At 40.3% G+C, this 22396-nt stretch overlaps 1 protein-coding gene across 1 annotated transcript in view; it reads right to left on the bottom strand.

Annotated features, from left to right (window-relative positions):
* Positions 1-5228: 5228 nt before the first annotated feature.
* The window catches only part of LIX1 (limb and CNS expressed 1), a 57038-nt gene continuing 39870 nt past the window's right edge, over positions 5229-22396 (bottom strand). Inside the window, exons 4-7 of the mRNA XM_032845910.1 lie at positions 19853-19993; positions 17509-17604; positions 7855-7932; positions 5229-5930 (exon numbers count right to left, since the gene is read on the bottom strand). Of these exons, the coding sequence (XP_032701801.1) occupies positions 5643-5930; positions 7855-7932; positions 17509-17604; positions 19853-19993 (603 nt within the window). The 3' untranslated portion in view covers positions 5229-5642. The remainder of the gene's footprint in view (positions 5931-7854; positions 7933-17508; positions 17605-19852; positions 19994-22396) is intronic.

Here is a 22396-nt window from a genome sequence, read left to right as displayed (position 1 = left end):
AGCAGGAGGATGATTAGCACATAATACATAAATTTATTTCAGAGTTGGAAGAACTCCTGAACTCTGTGAGACCTGACATTGGAGTAAGAGAGGCAGTGAGTGGGGAAAAAGTCAATTCTGTCACCAGTTTTAGATCTACTTTTTTCAGCAGCATTTTTTTCACTTGAAGAGGCTCTTCCTCACATCAATTTGGTGTTTTTTTGTTGTTGTTGTTTTTTTGTTTTTGTCACTTGGAGGATTAAAAAAAAAAAACAAAACCAGAATAATATAGTGTGATTTTGCTCTGAAATGAGAAAGGTCCGATTTCTTTGGTTGCAAGGTATGTGATCCACCCAGATAAAAAATAAGAATTTTGTGCAGGGCGCTTGGGCCAGCAGCTCTTGTCATCCCTGCGTGGACTTCATACTTTCAGCTTCTCCTTGCATCTCTGCCTTTCTCTGCATCTGTTCTCTGCAACATTCAGCATCTCCTCTTTCTACTCAGCAGCTTCCTCTACTGACTGATGGTTTCTTCTTCCTCATCAGTTGTGCTTGCACAGACCACAGCTCTCGTGAAGGTGACTCTTCCAACTTCCCCTCCCAACTCAACCTGGCAAAATCCTTTCATGTTTCTTAGTTCACATTCCTGGGGGGACAGACTGATCAGTCCAGTTTAGAGTTTCGAGCCAGGTTACCCCGAATCATTGGCTAATTATGGGGCAGCTGTGATCAGGATGGGGCAGTGTTATGTGGAGCCTAATGAGAACACCCAAGAAGCAGGAAGCCTTAGGACTGTGGGTGCATGGGACAGGTTCCATGGCTACCCTGTTCGGTGTAGTCCTCCTTTGTGTGTCTGTGGCTTTCCTCACCAGCCCTGGTGAAAACAGTCTTCAGAGAAGCTTAGTAGCTGCCATTTGTAGGTCACACAAATATTCCTATTTCTCTGGTGATACCAACTCTTAGAAATTTTCAAAGAGTTTGTAAGAAGGCAGGAAAAAGTTACCTTTTCTTCAGTAAGTCAGTAAGTGGAAGAAATCATGATCAGAAGAAGCAACAAGTAATAGCAGTGGGTGGGGTGTTGGCAAGGTAATCTAGGGGGGACAAAGAGAAAATAAAGAGACTGGAGAACCAGTTTGGGGCTGAGAAATACACCCCGGGAGGTTTTCAATACTATGCACTAGACCCAGACTACCCTTGTTCTGCCTTCCCCTGCCTACTCACAACCTAGGGATGTATTAGATCCCATAGATCAATATTTGGGGTGTCCTACTGCTAGGCTAGTAGGAAAAGGCTAGTTCGGGAAACTTGCCCCCATTTATGACCTTGTTTTTATAGAAAAATGCACCCTCAGGGTTGAACAACTGACTTACAATGTATTTGTGGTGCATAATTGCCCCTACAAAGTGGGAACTGCTATAGTTAGCAATCTGGGGTTTTCACTTGCAAACCACTAAAGAATCCATGCTTCTTGAGAAGCAGCTTCTGCTAGCCTTTCCCACAGCCTACTTTGTTCCAAGGTACAAAGTGCTACCAGGCTTTAGTCAGGTTTAGAGAAGTGACTTTAACATGAGCTAAAAGAGATTTCCATGGTCTCTGGTAAAGGGATTAAAACTAAGTCCAAATGTCGTTAAGACCAAAGTGATAAAAGACTGCGAGCTGCTCTTTTAGTAGAAAAAAGGCAGCCATATCTCTTTGCCCCTTCTGTTTTTCTTCAGCTTACAGAAAAGGTAGAGGGGCAACTTTCCCTTCTCTCCTTTATTCCTTTCTGCACTCTGCCCCAAGAGGCTGGTTACGTCCGAAGGGGCAGGGCTGTGCTGCCCGCTAAAGAATGTGTTAGGTAGCTTTAGGCCAAGAGCTCAAATTTAAGTCTGATCAGAAACACCTGGTAAAGTGGTGAATTATCCAGATCTTCTCCTGTAATTTGGTCAACAGGTCTGGGTGTGGCCCAGGAACTTTTTATTTTTAAATGAGTAAGCCAGATGATTCTGGTATGGATATTTTATGTATCATATTTGGGAAAGAAAGCCTAGATCCTGGGGCAGAACCTGGCTGTACCGCTAAGATGCAGTGTGTGTGTGGGTGTGTGGGTGTGGGTGCATGTGCTTACCCTCTTTTAGCTCTGGGCTCCAGGAAAAGCTTGTTGCTTACACAAGGTCATACCTCGCTCAAAGGAGCTCAACATATGAGTCGGGGCCAAGGCCAAATGGAGTAATAGCTCCCACTAGCTAGGCCAAGGACCTTTCTGGGTAGAAGTCATTCTCAAATCTTCTTGCACATTGAAACAACCTGGAGAGTTTTAAAAAACACTGATGCCTGGGCCACGCTTCCAGAGAGTTTGATTTCATTGGTCTGAGTATAGTCTAGACATTTAGGATTTTTTAAAGCTCCTTAATTATTTCTGATGTGCAGCCAAAGTTGAGAACCACTGTGGCAGAGAAAGTGATTTTCATGTTCCTAAGAGCCCTGGCTAAAAATAATATTCACACTTTAACACCATAGATACCATAGAAGAAAACTTAATATTTGCCTTTCTACAAGGCAAAATGAAAAAGTATCAATAATATGTAAGTGATAATATCTTGAATAGTGTTTACTTGTAAACATAGTCAAGGATAATGAAAATATTCTTCATCTGGCTTCTTCTGTCCTTTGGCAAGAATGAAAGGCATGGCATGATACAACTCAAAATTCTCTAAAGCATTTCAGAGATAAAGTCAACTACACCAATACTGCTAGCTCCAAAATTTTCCTCTAAAGAATCAGGGAAGTGTTAAATCTTTATATGCTTTTTCCTCTTTTCCCTGAGACATAAATGATCAGATTCAAAGTTGATGTGGGTACACCATTTCAAGAATATTTGTGATTTTCTTCTTCTTCTTTTGTAGAGGTAAGTGAATGAATTTAAGAGAAAACATATCAGTGGATTATAGCTTTTGAACAAATGGACAACCAAATTCTGATCATTAGAGGAACGATGACTTCATTAAATCAGTGATATTCTGATAGGTTCACACACATTTAGTGACTAGTTTGCTTTCAACTGCTTTTTCATAACAATTTGGTGTATTTGGATTTTGTGAAAATTAAACTGTCTCTTGTCAAGACACAATATGATTCTGTATGTAAGGATAATGACATTTATCTTAGAAATAGGCTACACGAGGTGATGTCTAAATTAGCTTGGATCCCTGCTGAAAAGTTTAAGAGATAGTAAGTCTATGCTGAAAATTAAGAGTTCTGAACTGAAGGTTCTTAGAGTAATCCATGGACTTTGGAAAAGTCCACAAACTCTCTGAAACTGTTTATGCAAATTTGAATGTATATAATGCACTCTATTTTCCTAGGAAGAGGTCCATGACTTTCACTGGATTCTCAAAGGGGTTGTCACCACAAAAGTTTAGGACCCAGAGATCCATATATTTAAATAGTGAATCCTTCACTATAATCCTCCTCAGCAGAGTGTATCACTGAGAACAAGATACAGAAAAGGAAAAGTAGTAATAATCGACTTTGCTTTTCAACCTGGCTCTTCTTGAGTCCGGAATTATGAATGTTTGAGTGATGTACTGACAGGTACTGATTGATGTACCTTGTGTCTTAGTTGATATTAATTTGCTATAAATGAGCATCAAAGGGCTCAGCAATGGCAAAGATTCTGACTTTTGTTTCTTTTGCTGTAGGTTCCATGCCATTCCAGGGAGAGTGGGCAGTTTTGACTGGCTGGGAAAAACTGCCATTGGCCAAGGGGTGAGAACCTCTGCTTTTAGTTTACAGAATGGTGCAGTTTTCTGACTGTAGGGCAGAGAATAAATTTACTATTTTCCCAGCTGATTTTGGTTCCTGCATCTAATTAGATGGTGTCAGCTTGCAGTAGTCATTGTCAAAGTCTGCAAATGCTAGCAAAGATATACCTAGCTTTTCATACACCCGACATGGGAAATTATGGCTTTTTGAAATGTTAAAGAGTAATTACTTTACGAAAAAATTCCTTTAAATAGAAAGTTTCCTTAATTTTAAAATTTATTCAACTTACAAATATTAATCCTAATTCCTTTTTGGAATTATAAGGGAATGCAGTTTTATTCTAGGTGACATTTAGCCTCATTATGGGGAGGAATGTGACATTTGTTAAAATAATATTTTAAAATTAAATTTATTTAATATTATATAGTATTACCTTCCCACATTAGAGTAGGGCAGACATGAAGCTAAATTCTCCCCTGATATGAGAAATAGGATATATGAAATTAATTTTTTATTATCAAGGCTACTTCCAAAATACATGCTCAGTATACATAGTTTTCATGGGGACTTAAGGAAGGACAATCACATCTGCACGTATTTAGATATGAAGTTGAACTATCATGTTTCTGTAAATTTTAATGTAAATATAGTGGTTTTAGCCTTCAGGAGAGTTAGTTTGCATTTGCCTAAAGATGAAGAAAAAGAAAACCTGTCTAATATTGAAAAAACTCTGTTCTTTATTTTGAAATTTGGGACTAAATGTAAGATAATAGTTTTCACATTATAAATATGGAAATTCCCACAAATGTTTAAAGTTTGCCACTGCCATTCTTAAATTTGAGTGACCAGAAACTATTCAAAAATTGGTCTGTATTTGCTTTTGGTTTTCTAATCAATTAATTGACCCAAGCCATTTTCAAAGAGAGATGTCTAATTAAAACCTAAAAATGACACTCCATTTGAGCAACTCATGGCTCACGTTCTTGAACAACAAAAAGACAGCTAAAGACTCCTCTCTAATGCATGAGAAACTAATCAAACGCAAGCACTGTTAAAAGCTAATGATTTTTTTTAAAAGCTTTAACCTTTAAAATGCCAGTAATTTTCTCCATTATAGACATATGACTATGGTGGCAAAAATAAAAACAAATCAAGCAATCTATCTGCAAGTTAAAAATAAACATGACTAGCTCCAGGACTCATAAACATTAGATATTAATTCTTCTTGAGGAATACAAGTAATGGTACTACTTTAGGTGACACCCCCATATGGAAGAATGTAGATTTTTAAAAATGATTATTACTGGCATTTTAAGCCAAATTAAATTTATCAAGTATTTTCATACTATTACCACTTTCAGATCTTTGATTGTGGGATGTCCAGATAAAATCCCCACTGTAATTTGGGATTACACCTAGTAGAGTATAAGTATCTCTTAGCTTCTAAAGCTTAGGAAGAAACTCCAACCGGCGTATTTTTTTCTATATTGTTTATTTAATCCCAAGTATTTTTAAAAATTGCTATCATGCTCCTTTCCCCAATGCTGGCTGATGTTCTTTTGGGGGATGCTACACTGGCCCATTGTTTATAACAACACACAGAATCTAGCAAGGCACATGTCAACAGGGCTTTAGGCTGAAGCCAAACTGGGAAAATATTTTTCCAACAATCTTTCCTTCATCCTTTCAGTAAGAGGCGGAACTCTTGAAAGCATGATGGGAAAATTGCATCGATTGGGATGTTGGGTCCTGTAAGGGTCCTACTACTCTCAAATTCTGTGAATGGAATGGATGGGAAGAATTAGTACAGCCTTCAGGTAGTAGCTGTAGCTGCTAAAGCCTGGGATGGACCTCCTTCACTGAGCTTTCTAATGTTAGTCCGGCCTCTGCCAAGCTCGGGGCAGCCAGGACTTGGCCTTGCTAGTGGTAACCACAAAGGGCAGTTAGGCTCAGCTGATCATCACTGGGTGAGGAGGTGTCAAGATCACTGTAGATCTGAGTCAGGGCTAAACTAAGGATTTCTTTCTTTTCTTTGTAAAACCGCAGTTCTTGTCCCGCTTTCCTGGCTTCCTCCAACTCCCTCAGGGCCATCCGTAGCTCTTGAGAGAGGATTCCTGGTGACTCCTTCTCCTTCATGATCCAGTCCAGGGCCATGTGACTGCGCATCTTTTCATCTAGGGAATACTGGGAATAGTAGGAGATGACTTCCTGGGAGCCAAGAGACAAAGTCCAGAGTGTCAGTGAAGAGCAATAAAGGCACCTGTGCTCATGGCTTTCCAACACCTCATTTCCTTTGTCTCTGCCACCCCCCACATCCACATCCATAGGAGTTTTGCCAACAACCGAACCTCTTTGATGTTCACAAATGGAGGCCAAATCTCAAGATACACTTCTTAAAGCAAATGAAGGGCTAAGCTGGTCAGGTAAAACAGAGTCACTGCAGGTTGTGTCAACACACTACCACCAAGAATGACTCAATAATGTCCACAAACAGAACTCTGACCTTGCTAGAAAATGTCTTCCTTTGAAAATGCATTCCTTTATGCATGAATATTACTACTTCATTGATTCCTTGAACTCTTTTACCCAACATTATCTCTGTCAGCAACGTAGAGAGACAGAACAATTATACGGAAGGGTTAGGGCAGAATTCGGTTTAGTCACATCCATTGCAGAGAGCAGGAGGCTTTGAGTCAGGACAAGGCTTAGAAACCAAGGAGGGTCAATTTCCTAACTGCTATTTTGTTAGCGTAAGGAAGATAGATGGCAGTCCAAATGGTTCACAGAAACTACAGAAAGAACTTTAAGAATGTACTGTGGAATGTAGGCATTATCATTATTGATAATCATAATAATGTACATTGTCTGTTCTGTAAATTAGTCGAAATGAATCACTACTTGTCAATTCTCATGTGAGAAATCTGCCAATACATTGTAACATCATGTATAGGTTTAATGGTTACACTTTAAGAAGATCTCCTAGAGTGGATGCATTGCTTACTTTTATTTTCAAGAGCATATGGTATTTATTTATGACCTTAACAAATTAAAAACAACCATGGAAAAGTGTTTATAACCAGCCCAGTGAATTTCAAAGACCTTTTATAAAATCAAAGGAAAAGAAAAAAATAGCCCTAGCCATTGTCAACTACTCATTTCTTTTCCATCCTTGACATTTTGAAAGCCAGACTTTCTAACGAAAGAACAACTAAAAAACTCCTGGGGCTGCAGTGCATGGAAAACTTATATCCACCCACATCTAGCTGACTGGTAGAGGCTTTAATCCTCATACAAATTCCTGTTAGCAAATTCTCAAAAATAAACACTATCTTTCAAACTCCACTGGTACAAAAAGGAAGGATGAATCTTGCAGGATAGAAGGTGAAAACTGTCAAAGATATAGGAGGGGATTTGCCTTTGCCATTAAAAAAAGGGGGGGAGGGTGCATCTCATAGGTAATGAAGAAATAGTGAGACCTTGTTTCTGAAAAATAAAGAAGAAACTTCCAGACCAAAAAATTGAGGACTGAATGCCGGCTTGCCCAACTTTATAATCATTTTTGTTTTCTTCTGGGGACTTTTGGTGGGGGTGAGAAAAATCTTCCTGCTATAATCAACTTTAGTACTCTTTAGTGAGGTGGTTTAGAAGTAGTACATTCTCAAATTTCTTTCTTTTCTTACTGTATTAATTATTTTTACTGTATAATCTATTTATTTACTTACTTACATATAATGTATTATTTGCTTCAAGGGTACAGGTCTGTGAATCATTAGTCTTACACAATTCACAGCACTCACCATAGCACATACCTGCCTTGGAGAGTAAAAGAGAGAACAAATTCTAAGGCAGGGCAGGTGCATAGAGAGATTGAGCATTTGACTTAGAAACCAAGTCTGTCTTAATGATCCCTCTATTAGGCATTTAGTACAGGTATCTAAATTAGTCCTATGTGTAGGCAACATTCTCCTTCGTGTGCATATTTGATCAGTCCCTGACTCAAATGGACTGTTATATATATTTTTTCATATATCCTCTGCTCTTAATAGATAAAGTATCAGATTTAAACAGAGAAAAATCCAAGTAAGGGAAATCTAGGAAGATGACAAACCCATTCTTGACTGGAAAACCTCACCTGTCGGGAACACTTTGTTTCACGAAGGGCTTTTAAGCTTCCATTCCAGTGCAATAGTTGGAAAATGGTCATCAGCTCCTACAAAACCCAAACACCTGTCATTACTCTCAAAGCAGAAATGTGAAAGAAAGTGTGGTTTCACTTCCTTGTGGAGCATAAAGAATAACACGGAAGACATTGGGAGATGGAGAGGAGAAGTGAGTTGGCGGAAATCGGAGGGGGAGACAAAGCATGAGAGACTGTGGACTCTGAGAAACAAACTGAGGGTTTTGGAGGGGAGAGGGGTGGGGGGTGTTGGGTGAGCCCAGTGGTGGGTATTAAGAAGGGCACCTATTGCATGGAGCACTGGGTGTGGTGCATGAATTATGGATCACTGAAAAAAATTAAATTAAATTAAAAAAAAAAAGAAAATGTGAAAGCTGGGTAGGGCATAACTCTGATTCCCAGCTATCTCAGGGAAATAGAATATACATTATCATTGGAATACTTAGAGACCTTTCAAACACCAGAGTCCCCAGGCCTCTGGAGCATTCTTCCTTCCTTCCTCTGTTATATCCATATTTGCACAATAAAATGACTAAGTAGTTGACAAATATCTTTCAACATTAAAAGTACATATGCTTGGAGTCCCTGGGTGGCTCAGTTGGTTAAGCGTCGGGCTCTTGATTTTAGCTCAGGTCTTGACCTCATGGTTGTGAGATGGGAGCCCTGCATCAAGCTTAGACTGGGCTTGGAGCCTGCTTAAGATTCTCTCTCTTCCTTCTTTTCCTCTGCCTCTCACCATTAGCTCTCCAAAAATAAAAATAAAAAATAAAATAACAATACATATGCTCTAACAATTCTACCCCCAAGAAGTTATCTAAATATATCAGCACATCTCAGAATAATGTGTAGGTAAAATTTTTCATTGTACTGTTTTTTAAAATTGCCTGAGGTTGAAAATATTTTAAGTGCTTATTTCTATTTTTTAAGGATTTATTAAAATAGTGAATCCTTCACTGTAATCCTCCTCAGCACAGTGTATCACTGAGAACAAGATACAGAAAAAGAAAAGTAGTAATAATCGACTTTGCTTTTCAACCTGGCTCTTCTTGAGTCCAGAATTATGAATGTTTGAGTGATGTACTGACAGGTTCTGATTGATGTACCTTGTGTCTTAGCTGACATTAATTTGCTATAAATGAGCATCAAAGGTCTCAGCAATGGCAAAGATTCTGACTTTTGTTTCTTTTGCTGTAGGTTCCATGCCATTCCAGGAAGAGTGGGCAGTTTTGTCCAGCGGGGAAAACTGCCATTGGCCAAGGGGTGAGAACCTCTGCTTTTAGTTTACAGAATGGTGCAGTTTTCTGACTGTAGGGCAGAGAATAAATTTACTATTTTCCCAGCTGATTTCAGTTCCTACATCTAATTAGATGGTGTCAGCTTGAGGTGGACATCATCAAAACATTTTTTTTTAGGGGTGCCTAGGTTGCTCAGTTGGTTAAGCATCTGCCTTTAGCTCAGATCTTGATCCCAGGGTCCTGGGATCAAGCCCCATATCAGGCTCCTTTCTCAGTGGGGAGTCTACTCCCCCCACCCCCCGCTCATGCTCTCTCTCTCAAATAAATAAAATCTTAAAGAAAATTTTTAAAGATTTATTCATTAGAGAGAGAATGTGTGTGAGTGGGGGGAGGGGCAGAGGGAGAGAATCTTCAAGCTGACTCTGGGTGAGCACAAAGCCCAAGGTAGGTTTCCATCTCACCACCCATGAGATCATGAACTGATCTGAAAACTGACTCAGATGCTTAGCTGACTGAGTCATCCAGGCACTCCTCACATGCTCATTTTTTTTTAAAGATTTTATTTATTTATTTGACAGAGAGAGAGAGATCACAAGTATGCAGAGAGGCAGGCAGAGAGAGAGGGGGAAGCAGGCTCCCCACCCAGCAGAGAGCCCGATGTGGGGCTGGAACCCAGGACCCTGAGATCATGACCTGAGCCAAAGGCAGAAGCTCAACCCACTGAGCCACCCAGGCTCCTCTGAATGCTCATTTTTAAAGGAATAGTTTTAAAAAGAATGATACTGAAGAGTAGCAGAATTTGCTGCCCCCAAAATATGAGTTCAGGACATGCCACCCCAAAACATGCCACTTTGTTATATTCATTTTAAGCTGCAAGCACTTGAAAAACAGCAAATGGGAAGAAAGGCTTTCTCTGAACTCCCCTTATCTGCCTAAAGACACGTCCTCCAGAAGGAACCCAATTATGATAAATCCCCCCCTGAGCCATTTCATCAACTGGGGAAGATTGACTCTTATCACAAAAGAAGACACAGACTAACATACCTCCCAGCTATTCTTCTAAGGGGCCATTCTCTTTCTTAAGAATCATTTACTATCTCCTAAGAGGCCTACATCCCCCTCCTCTTTCCCTATTAAGATGGTATTTGATCCTAAATTCCAAGCCACCTCAGGAAGATACTATTTTTCCCTGAGCATCTCTCATGTACACATGAAGTATGTGTGTTTAAAAAAAAAAAAAACAACTTCTGTTTTTCTCTTATTAATCTTTTATTACAGGGGTCTCACCTAAGAACTCAGAAGGGTAGAGAAAAAATTATTTTCCCTCCCCTACAATGAAGTCATACCACTGAATACTTTCATTCATAGAGAATGGATGAGAAGGCCCTCCCAGTTTTTTTTTTTTTTAAGATTGATTTATTTATTCATCAGAAAAAGAGTACAAGCAGAGGGTGTGGCAGGCAGTGGGAGAAGTGGCTCTCCACTAAGCAAGGACTGATCCTGAAGCAGGACTTGATCCCAAGACCCTGGGATCATGACCTGAGCTGAAGGCAGACGCTTAACCAACTGAGCCACCCAGGCATCCCCCCTAGGATCTAATATAAAGAATCTCTATGATGTGGTGTTAAAAGAAAAGCAAGGTGCACACCATATATACTGTGTACTAGTATTTGATTAAAAAAGAGTAGAAAATACCTATGAATATTTGCTTGTAAATGCCTATGAGAGTTCTGGCAAGATACAAAAGAACTGGATAACATAGTTGTTTCTGGGATAGAAACAGGAATGCCTGTGGGGCAGAAGTACAAGGGAGACCACTGACTGACATTCTTTTGTACCTTTTGAGTTTTGAATCATGTGACAATATATATTAAAGAAAACCACTTAAAGTTTTAAAAATTTTGGTCAAGAATATAGATAACATATAATGGACAAACTAAAGAAACTGTAACATACTCCTATGTGTATAAATTCAGTCAAGAAAATGCCTGAAAATATGGATAATCAAGTAGAATTGACATTAAAACCAATCCCTAGTTTCCACACCCAATGGCCGCTGTTGAGCACAGCATTAAGATTATGTCAGCATCCTTTTCCTTCATGATATCAAGGGCAACCTAAACTGTATAAACTCTGAAGACTTTATTTTCCTAACATGATTATAAGTAGCAGTCTTCAATTGAAAGCTATCTGCATTTTTTCTTTTTTGGTGAAGAGACATATATTGTGTATTGACAGCACAAACCACATACACTCAACACAATCCAGGAAATTAAGGAAATTTTTGGTTATGACACTAGTTATGAAAACTTAACATTTAGACAGTTGTCCTACTGACCATTCAAAAAAGCTGATTTTTATTGTCTTTACCTCTGCTTGCTTACCAAAAATCTTCAATTATGAAAATGAGGAGACCAAAGGCATTCTAAGATTTCAGACATCTTAAAATTATTAGGTAAATTTTAAAATTATAAGATATTCAGAAGAGCAAATATCACTATTCTTATGTCTGAAATTGCCAGTATAATGTAATGGGTTTTTTGTCTTCTTTTCAGTTGCGGACTTTGTCTATATTTCACTATATAGTAAGCACTCGAAGAGCCCATAGAGACCTCAGTAAAAGCAAAACCATGTGTTTCCATTAATTAAAATGCGACATGGATACCAGGGGAATTACTCCTCCTGCCCCAAACAGAGAGGCCACCATCTGCCAAGGGTCCCAGGCCTACAGCCGAGGGAAGCCGCCTCTCTCGGGCCCTCTCTCCTCCACCTCTCCCTGCCCCATCCAGATTTGCACTCTGTCACTTCACAATGATAATCTGGAATTGTGAGTGTGATTAGTTCTATGGCCAAATCTCACATAATCTGCTTCTCACCCTGTGCTTCTCATCAAAGTAACCCCAGTGACTGAGGAGGGTAAATCTGTGCTGCCTTTCCTACTGTATCTTTAATCTTCTCACTAAAGACTTTGTAGCCGTAAATATGAAAAGTAACACTTTTTATGTCCTGATAGGGGACAGTCTCTGTGGTGTTACAGAATGGCCACTATTTCCAAATAAGACAGTTCTTTTTGTTTAATGTTTTAAGACTCCATTTGAATTTTGCATTGCATTATATATGTCCATTTTTTAGAATAATAAATATCACCTCCAGTCCTCCACCTTCCCCCCAACCCAAGTTTATAATGATTAAATTCTGTATAACCCAGAAACATAGTAACATATGCAACATATGCCTTAGTAACATAGTCTTCCTCCGATGTCTTCTAAGGTCTCATTCTTATCTATATACTAACCATTGCCCCTCTTCCAGATAAACTCCCATCATTCCACCCATCAAGGCTCCTAAGACTTTAGGACCCACAATTCTACTGTGAACAGAGCCAGAAACCATTCTCTTGTCCCTTGGCAACGTATGTCTCTCAAAAACTTCCCCACAGAGACTTGAACTGTTTTTAACTGCAGGAGAGTCATCCCCATAACCCTTCTGGTTTGTCTAAATTTCTATTCCATCCCCAAGGAGTTTTTGTTGTAACATAACTGCCTCTTTCTCAGTGTTGTTCTCATTCCTGAAATCCCACAGGGAAAATCACCTTCTTTCTGCCTTTGTACATTATGTCTCAGTCTAGTTCTTGCCCTCCTCTGTAGAGATACTAATCTTACCATCACTATGTAACATATATGGAAATATTGCCACATTCTTCGTGTCCCACCTCTTTATTTCCCCCCTCATAAGACCAAATTCACTATCCTCAGATCTTCCCGAAGCTGTATGAGCCCAGGAAATCCTTGTATGCCCTCATGGATTCGATCAGAAATCCTTGCGTTATAACAGACTGGCAAGAAGAGAGCTGTGGACTTCAGTAAGGACTTCCTAGTTTCACCAGGATTCCTTGTTGCCTGGTTTTCACAGTTTTTCACTGTTTTTCTCTCAAAGCCTTATCACTTTAAAGGAAATCTGTTTGGTGAGCTATCTGTCCCGCTCCTCATGCAAGTCTTTGGGCTGTGCTATTTGTTATGTAGCTGATCTAGAACCCCGAGGAATTAGGGTAGGCTGACAGATAAACAAGAAGCTGGCCTATAGGTTGGGTTGGGACTACGGTGAGGAGAGTGAAGCAAGATTTAAGGTGAATCATGAAAGTTCAGGGTCTTTTATTTAAAATTCTGTCTTTAGGAGCACATGGGTGTCTCAGTCCGTTAAACATCTGCCTTTGACTCAGGTCATGATCTCGGCGTCCTGGGATCAAGCCCCATGTCAGGCTCCCTGCTCAGTGGGGAGCCTGCTTCTCTTTCTCCCTCTGCCCCTACACCCTACTCTCTCTTTCTCTCTCTCTCTCTCACTTAAGTAAATAAAATCTTTTAAAAAATATTCTGTCTTTGGGGTGCCTGGGTGGCTCAGTGGGTTGAGCCGCTGCCTTCGGCTCAGGTCATGATCTCAGGGTCCTGGGATCGAGTCCCGTATCGGGCTCTCTGCTTGGCAGGGAGCCTGCTTCCCTCTCTCTCTCTCTCTCTCTCTCTGCCTGCCTCTCTGTCTACTTGTGATCTCTCTCTGTCAAATAAATAAATAAAATCTTAAAAAAAAAATTCTGTCTTTATTTAAAATTTTGATATTTTGTTTGTTATGAATTTTTACACATTCGTTTTGAGTTTTTAAAATAGTGCATTATAATATTGTTTTGATCACTGAGTTTTTTGACACTCCTTTAAATTTTGTGCCTGGGGTGAAGGCCTAACTCTCCTTACCCTAGTCTGGTCCCTTCTGGTGAGTCTCTCTCAGTGACAATGCCGGCCTCATGAGCTTGTGGTGTGGGCAGTCACACAGGACCCCAAGCTTGATTTCATGCTCCGCTGACTTGAAATTCTTAGTAATTTTTTCACAAAAGGCCCTGGATTTTCACTTTGTATGGGCCCCAAGAATGATGTGGCCAGTCCCGACCAGTAAGGTAAATTTGAAATCAAATGGAGAAGAAAGCTCTGTGATTTCTGCAAGTTGCAGCTTTCATTTTACAGCTTTCCTGGTTCTATTTGTCATTCATTCCGTTTAAAGCACCAACAGCTGGGCTCTGTCCTCACAGTGCTTCCTGGTGTTGCCTCCTATCAGGAGCAACGTTTGCCTTTTCAGCTACTTCTTGGGAGAAAATGCACTATGCTTCTCTCTGGAACTTTGTCTGGGAGACTCGCTTGGGTCTGTGATTCATCAGAAATAAGAAAAACAAACACTGTAAATGGAGAACTTGAAAAACAGGTGGGCACCATCTCCCCACCCAAGAGAATGGATTTAAGAGGAAATTTGTTTATGGGATGAGGTTTTAAAAGGCGACCTGGAGAATTTAGCAAAGATGTAAATAAACAACTCGTTCTTGGACTGCATTAGGCTTCAGAATAAATATATTAACCAGCTTCAGTCAAAGTCCGTCTCAAATATGACCTTGACAAGACCCAGTGGCTAGTGCTGTCGCCATCCCTCCCCCCAAATACCAGGCAGTTTTCTGTATGGCAAGGCTATTCCGCTTCCCTCCCACGAAGTAAAGGTAAGCAGAAGCCTATCATGTTTCCTCTGAGTGCTGCCTCCTTGACAGCCTCCCTGGAAAGCCTGCAGGCAGTCAGGAGACACCAGCCTTGTTTTTATACAGGATAGTCTTCCGTAGCTTGATACAGACACACATCCATTACCCACCAGGGCACTGAAGTGCTGTGTTGGCTACAAACAGTCCGGGTCTGTGGTCAATTTCCATTACGTGCAGAAACAAGCTGATGTATTTAACCCAGGCCACCAAGGAATGTGCTGGACCCAGCAGGCAACCTCAAACTGGCGGAAGGAAAAGGGATGTGCTCCATGGCCCTCCTCCTGGGTTGCCAGCATCCCTACTGGGGGACCGAGTTTGGATTTTTCCTGCCCTCACATCTTCCTCTTCCTGTGTCCCCCATCCTGCTCCCAGCCTCTTTTATGAGACTTTATGAAGCATTTCCACAGTTTGATTCAAGTTATTATTTCACGTATTTAAGTAACTTACTACATAGACTACACAGAAAACATACAGCCCATTGCAGGGTGATGAAGAATTACCAAAAGGTGGTTGAGTACAGCCATTCATAGTACTTGGACAAAATTTTAATAATTTTTAAATAATCTTACCTTCTCCATATTTGGGAGACTAATTTGACTGCATTCAAAACTCATTCTTAATTTTCTGAAAATAGCTACTAAATCACATATAATTTACTATGTACCAGGACAGGCAACATTCATTTTATAATAAGAGATGTAAAATATTCTTTTGTTGGGATTGAGAGGGGAGGAATTAAGATAAGTGGGGTTCTTCCTTGGGGAAATTACTATACTAGATGCTATGTTTTACATGTTATGTCAATTCCACAAATATCCTACACAATGGGCATTATGATTCTTATAGATGAGAAAACTGAGTCTCAGATAATTATGTGCGCAGGCAGAAAGTGGTAGAGCAGGTTTCACACACAGTTCTGTTCAGTTTGTAAAAATTCTCTTGTGTTACTTTCGTTTTTTTACTCCCTTTTGTTTTTTTGTTTTTTGTTTTTTTGTTTTGTTTTTTTTACTCCCTTTTGTTTTTTACTCTCCTCGACCTTAGATCATTATGGGGGAAAAAGCATGGGCCCTTTATAGTTCCACCCTTTTATTCAAAAAAGAGGCCTGTAATGTTTGCAGGGAGTTGCCTTGTCCTCATTTGAAACCTTTAAGTTAGATCAATTTGTCAAGGGAATCCATCCGGTAGTATGGCATTTCAAGTGAAGCGGTCCTTCTTCAGAAGTATGTATAATAACAGTTGTCGGTCTTCACTGAGTGTTTACCATATGCCAGGAACTGTTCTGGACTCTTTCAATTATTGTCCCATTTAATGCTCACATGGGCACTGGGAGGTAACACTAGTACTATTAGTCTCCCTAATAGACATATAACGAGGAAACAGATTTAGAGGTGAAAAGTTGACTTGAGCCAAGCTAAACCGGACCAGCCCACTTCAGCCGCTGAGCTCAGAATCAACGTCTGTCTATTCCAGAGGGTAGGATTTAGGGATACCTGGTGTCTTCAAACCCAAGGCAATCAACATCAAAATTCAATGAAACCACTGCTACTTAAAACAAACTGGATGACCAAATGAAGAGAGACTATTTTTGCTTCAGCTAAACATGGGGACTAATAACAAAAAATACTGATTTTTTAATAAATGGGCAGGAGGTATGCATCCGCCTGCAAAGTGATTATGCCACTGTAGTCCAGAAACAGTCTGAAAGGTATTTGAAAGCTAGTGGTTTCAGGGCGCAGATGAAACACTGTTGTAATTTACACTATGATGAATATTTTGGCCCATAAAACTTGTATCTCTGATTGTTTCTGGGACTCTAACCTAAAGCAATAGAAATACTGGGGGCACAATCTCTTCATTATAACACCGTGTATTGATTCCTACTAGCATTACATAAATGCGGCTATTCAACATTCAAAGTTAAGTTTTTGTAGAGGGCACACATTTCATGCCCAATCACTACTGAATTTTCATCTGCCCAGCCCATAAAAGATAAGAGCTGGGGGTGTGAGCTGAGAAATCAGACTGTGTGGGTCCTTGTTCTGCAATTGACTAAGCTATACAGCACTCCTTCCTACAACGATGACTTGGGGATAGTAAATACTCATGTTTGTCCTGAGTGTTAAACTACATTTGTTAAATGCTTAGTACAGTGAGAACAGTGTCAGAGAAAGAAAGCATCCAATCAGTGTTGGCTACTATTATTCTTATTGTTAATGTTATTCAGGCAGTTATTTAATTTGCAAATAATAGGTGGTATTGTTCCTCAGCTCTATTACCGCTTGTCAGCAGTGGATGAAACAGGATTACAGTTTGCTGAATGTTTTGATCTAGTTAACAAGGGGTGGTGGCTGATCTTGTTTAATGGAAATACCAGAACTGAGGGGGGGCATTGTTTAATGTACAATACAGACAACTACATCTATGACTTCAGAAAATTAAGAACCAAATGGTCACAACCAACACTTCAAACTGTTCAACTGGCTTAAAAGGGAACTTTGCACTGAAAAGCTGGTGAAATGTTGCAGGTCAGAGGGTGGGGTTCCCCAGCTGTTTCGTAGACGTGAGTGCTTTACTCTGCTTCAAGAAAGCAAAGACTTTGCCTTGCTTGCTTGTTTGTTTTAGCCTCCTGAGGTGTGGCTAAGACAGAGCTACCATGCTGAAGTCAAAGAGGGTTAAATTAAAATGACCCAAACAACAACAACAAAAAGACTAGATTTTTGGGACGGGAGATGTTAACGATAAGAGTGGCATTCTCCCGGGTTTCTGGATTGGGTAATGAAATAAACACGAAGCAGGAAGTTCAGGTACCTGAAACTCCAGCATGGTCTTCCCCATGTTTGACTCCAACATGTAGTGGTAGGCTCCAATGCTGGTGCTGGGGTCATCTGCATCATCCAAAGTGCCCTTGGGAAGAAACCAGAAAAGGAAAATATTACGGATTTTTCCCTCCTCTTCTTTTGTGGTCATGAGCTAATGCTGTGGCCCTACAGTGAAACTTCTATTATATTGAACCTTCAGGTGTGCATTCTACAAGTGGGTCTCCAGTTGATTTGGGATAAAGTTCTTAATCTCACCAGGACTCAGAGTAAAGAAGATTTTTGTAATCAATCTGAACATTCATTCGAATGTTAACTGATTATATATTTGCTAAAAGGATAATTTTCCCAAAGGAGAAATTCCTGTATCTTTGCACAAAGTTTTTGCTGTTGATGGTGGTAATGTTAGAGTGGTTGCCCTCTGGAAGGCTGCCTTCATCGGTTTGAAATCTTGAAATGCTGACCTTGTTCTGATTTGATGGGAACCAGGCAAGATTGTATAACTGACTGGGAAAGAATTCTCTGATTGTTTGGACCATTCATATTTTATTGCCATGATTCTTAATGGGAGCTTTTTATAATACGCTGGTGTTTGACCTAGAGACACGGATCTTGGTATGTATTTTTTTCACATCTGGACTCCTTAATCTTTAGGAAACAAAGTGGGTGGGGTGACGAGTAGAAATGAAATTGCCCTTCAGTTTGGTTAGGGGTAGTGGCAGAAAAAAAAGCTAACGCAAGTGCTGGATTGGCATTGGGGCCTATCTTGCCGGATCCCAGGGCCTTGGATTTCTGGGAAGGTGGGCAATGCCTTTGTGAGGCTGAACAAACAACTACCAGCATCAGATAGCAGCAAATTTATAGCTTCTGGATGCAATAACATTAACGTGCTGCTGTTGAAATATTTATGTTGGCTTTTTAAATATCCCAGAGGAAATCCATCCAGAAGCCTGCAAACTTTATATATTCTCTTTCCTTAGAAATTTCCATGAAAAAATGATAAATTACATTTACACTGAGGGCCCCTCCATGCTCCTGAGTAAATTCCACACGTATGAATCAGGCATCATTTTCCTAACTTCTCTTCCTCAAAGGCCCTTGAAATTTACAAGTCAAGGCAATAAAAGCTTCCTTTCATCCTGACAGCAGATACAGAACAGATCTCCCTGATGTCCCCTTGCCAGGTCAACCACTCTCTGTCCCCTGCCCATTCTCTTATCTCTTCTGTGAGTGACAAGAGCTTTTATGAGGGAAAAAGGAACAAAAGGGTCACTGCTAGAGTGACAATGTGTCCTTCGTTTTCAGCAGCTTCTCCAAAATGACAGAACCTTTATAATGAGATTAAGGTGATCAGAGAATGTGCATCTTAGATGGGGTTTGTCCATGCTAAAGGCAAAGCCAGGAGGTGGCTAATTCCCTCAGTAATGCCAAGTTTCTGCCTTTGGTGGACACACAGGGAGACACCTACCACAGTGGGAAACCAAGGCTTCCTCCATTGTTTGTAATTGGTAGGTATCAAGTATCAGAAGTTCTAAATAATTCATGGGGCAAATCATCTACTCCTGGATTGCTGAGAAGATATTCTATCTAAATTTCCAAGACAAGAGTTTTTGCTCTTAAAGCATTTTGCATTAATTATGGCCATTAACAGAAATTTTCTCTGAAAAAATTTTTTTTCAGCTCTCTGAAAGAATTAATATTAAGCATAATAATTTAAGAGCTAAAAAAATTGGACATATGCCTTTTCCATGCTAAGCAGTCAACCTTTCCTTAAAAATACAGGTTGCAGGATCCCCACAGTGACTGGGGAATTGGCACTTTTAATAAGCACTTAGGATAATTTTTATGATTAGTCAAGTTTGGGGAAAAAATAAGCTAGTTTCTCTCTAGATTAAAGCAGTATTCAATTATATGCATTCCCAGACCCTAAAAAATCAATACTTTTCAAACAGCAAACATTCAAATAAATAAATCAGAATGGATCAAACTGTCTACTTTGATTTAAAATTTGATTAAGGGTCATCCAGGGCAGCTAAAAGATATTTCTGAGATGTGGCATAGGGAACCAGGTCCAATTTCTGGATTTTCAATCCAAGTGTTCATTTTGTTGAAGATCAATGATTTCATGGGTCAAAATGAAGCCTGCACAATTCTTTTTTTTTTTTTTTTTTTTAAGTAAACTCTCTGCCCAGTGTGAGGCTGAAACTCACAACCAAGCCAGCCAGTCTTCCTCAACTTGCTCAGTTCTCAATGAATTTGCTCACTTTAGTATTTCCCCAGATTCAAGGGCCTCGATGTCTCAGTGCATCCAGCTCTCTACCCTGCTGGGTACTCACACTGGTGGAGGCGACTGCTTCCTGCACACTTTCCACAATGAATTCCTTAGTGATCCTTCGAGAGGGCAGCTCATTGAAGAGGGAGTTGATTAGGGCCACTTTCGCTGCATCCCGTCTGGCCTCAGCTCTACTTAAGCAGCACTTGCGAATGGAAGGAGAAAGGAAATTATTACAGGATTTGGCATCTCACCATTTTTGTCACTGCCTCAGTGGATTTCTGGACATTTTCATTCATACATTACTCTGCTCCTATTCTTTCTTACCCATTGCTAATCCCCTGAAGATCATGCAGATTTTCTTTCTGCCCTAGAGTCCATGCAAATGTCTTGGTTGGTCTTCAAATGATTTTTGCCTTATTTTGCAGTCTTTGAACGTCTACTCTGTATCAGAGACTTTTCATACTATTAATAAATAGTAATAAAATTAGTAATAGCTACCATGGTATAATTAGGGATTACATTCACTTTCAGGACCTTCCTCAAATTCTTGTTTCAGAGGGAAAAAATGTAAGGAAAGAAGGAAAATGGTATATTTTTAATGCAATAATTAAGAACACAGGTTCTGGAGTCAGACTGCTTAGATTCAGATCCCAGCTATGGTACTTATTAGCTGAATGACTGTGGGCAAGTTAGCCTTTCTGTGCCTCAATTTCCTCCTCTGTAAATGGGAATAATAGTAATGCTTATGTCATCGAGCTGAGGATTGACACAATTACTAAATATACATGAAGCAATGAGAATACCTGGTATATATATTCTATGGGACTATCCCAGTCTTTTATGTACTCACATGTCCAGGTGAGGACAAGAGAACTGCTGTCAAAATCTATTATTTTGGTTTTTCCAGCATTTATCCTCCCACTTTCCTTCTATTAATAGTTCCCTGATTTTCTTGAGGACTACCATGTCCACCTTGCTCTCAGGCCACAGTTTGGGTGGGACATGCTCCATCAGACTTTTCTGAAGTTAGGAACCATAGGCAGACTGTGATTAGCAACTCATTAAAAAATTCTCTTAAAAGTAATATTGCTCTCTATTCTCCTAACCTGGCTTTCCTGTGGCTCATTTGGGCCTGCTCAATGTATCCTGATTCTTTTCTATTCTCTCTGTCTCTTTTGTTACCAACCACAGCTCCCATTCAAATTCTTGTTTGGTGTGGACCCTGGGGGTCCCTATAAAGGAATGAAGCCCTATGAGAAGTGCACTGGAGCCCACTCTTACTGGAGGGTGGGATGCCATTTCTCCGATAGGTTCCTGGGAACCATCAAAGGTCATAGACCCTACTTTAAAAAACTCCTGGTGGGAAACAAGCCCTAGGAAGAGAAACTCAGGCTCAGGTCCTGGTCAACAGGGTGGACCGGTACCCCTGGCTCTGCTACTTAGTGATTGTGAGACCCAGGCCTCTGGAACTTTGGGACGTACTTCCTCACTGGACAAATGGGAAGGCCAGTCTCTCTGATCTCTAGGACTCTACTACCTAAGATGCATAATTCTCAGAATCAGTAGTATTTGGTGACTGATGTGAAAGAACAGGACAAGTACCAAAGATTCCACTTTATTTTCCCATTTTGCAGCCTCAAGGACTCAGTAACTCCCCTGGGAAAAAGCCAAACCCCTTCAGTTTGCTTTCCACACATTCCCGCCTCTACCTCATCTGTCCCACACTGACCATGCCTGCACTGACTGAAGAATGCTCCAAACTCATGTTCTTGTATCCTCTAGAGGCTGGCCTCTCCTCTCCATCTCCATGAACACTGTAGGAGTCCCCTGAGGTCAGGCCCCAGGTCCCTCTGATTTTCCTGCTTTGACCTCCCTCTTTGGACAGTTGTGACTGCTACTGTAATGACCCCAAAAGTGACTACAGATTGCTTCCTTCTGTCCCTCTCCCAACCTTCAGGCCTGGGAAGGGTCACTTATATATTTCTTGAGAGTCCTCCAGAGTGCCTGCTCTCAGGGTCAGCATTTGGAAGTGCTTACACATGGTTAGTATTCAGATGAAGTAATGACAAGACTTCTGAAATAGGAACATGAAACCAAGGAGGATGGGGGGAAAAGAAAACAAACCACGTGTTGGTAGCCCAACAAATGTACACAGTTATTTTTGTTTACAACACAAAGAGAGTTCCAATACTTCCTTTTAAATAAAGAATGGTGCAAAAGTTCTAAAATGTATGTGAAAGTGGTTTGGGGATTTCCTCCTTAGAGTTGAATGACAAGTAAGAAGGCTTTGGGGTAGTTTCAGACAGCAAAAGCCATTGAAGCTTTAGACCTTTCTATGGTTTAGGACACTTCTATTAAATTAGGGAGGTCTGGACAGATAGGTCGATTTTGACTTATGGACTTGGCTGGGAATTTATAGGACATTGAGTTCTTCATTACAGGCTTGCAAAGAAGCTCAGATGCCACATCTTCTAGAAAGTTTTCCATGACCATTCCCAAGGCCAGGGTGGGAGGATCACCGTCCATGAGAGGCATTCACCACACTGCCATGAAATTGTCTGCAAGTGCTCTGCCCCACAACCCTTGGCTGTGAGCGATCTAAAGG

Source organism: Lontra canadensis, unplaced genomic scaffold (genome assembly GCF_010015895.1).
Source record: "Lontra canadensis isolate GAN:19392208 unplaced genomic scaffold, GSC_riverotter_1.0 scaffold4, whole genome shotgun sequence".
NCBI classification, from domain to species: domain Eukaryota; kingdom Metazoa; phylum Chordata; class Mammalia; order Carnivora; family Mustelidae; genus Lontra; species Lontra canadensis.
The sequence above is the reverse complement of the archived record's forward strand: the minus strand, read 5'-3'. Positions and strand labels throughout refer to the sequence as shown.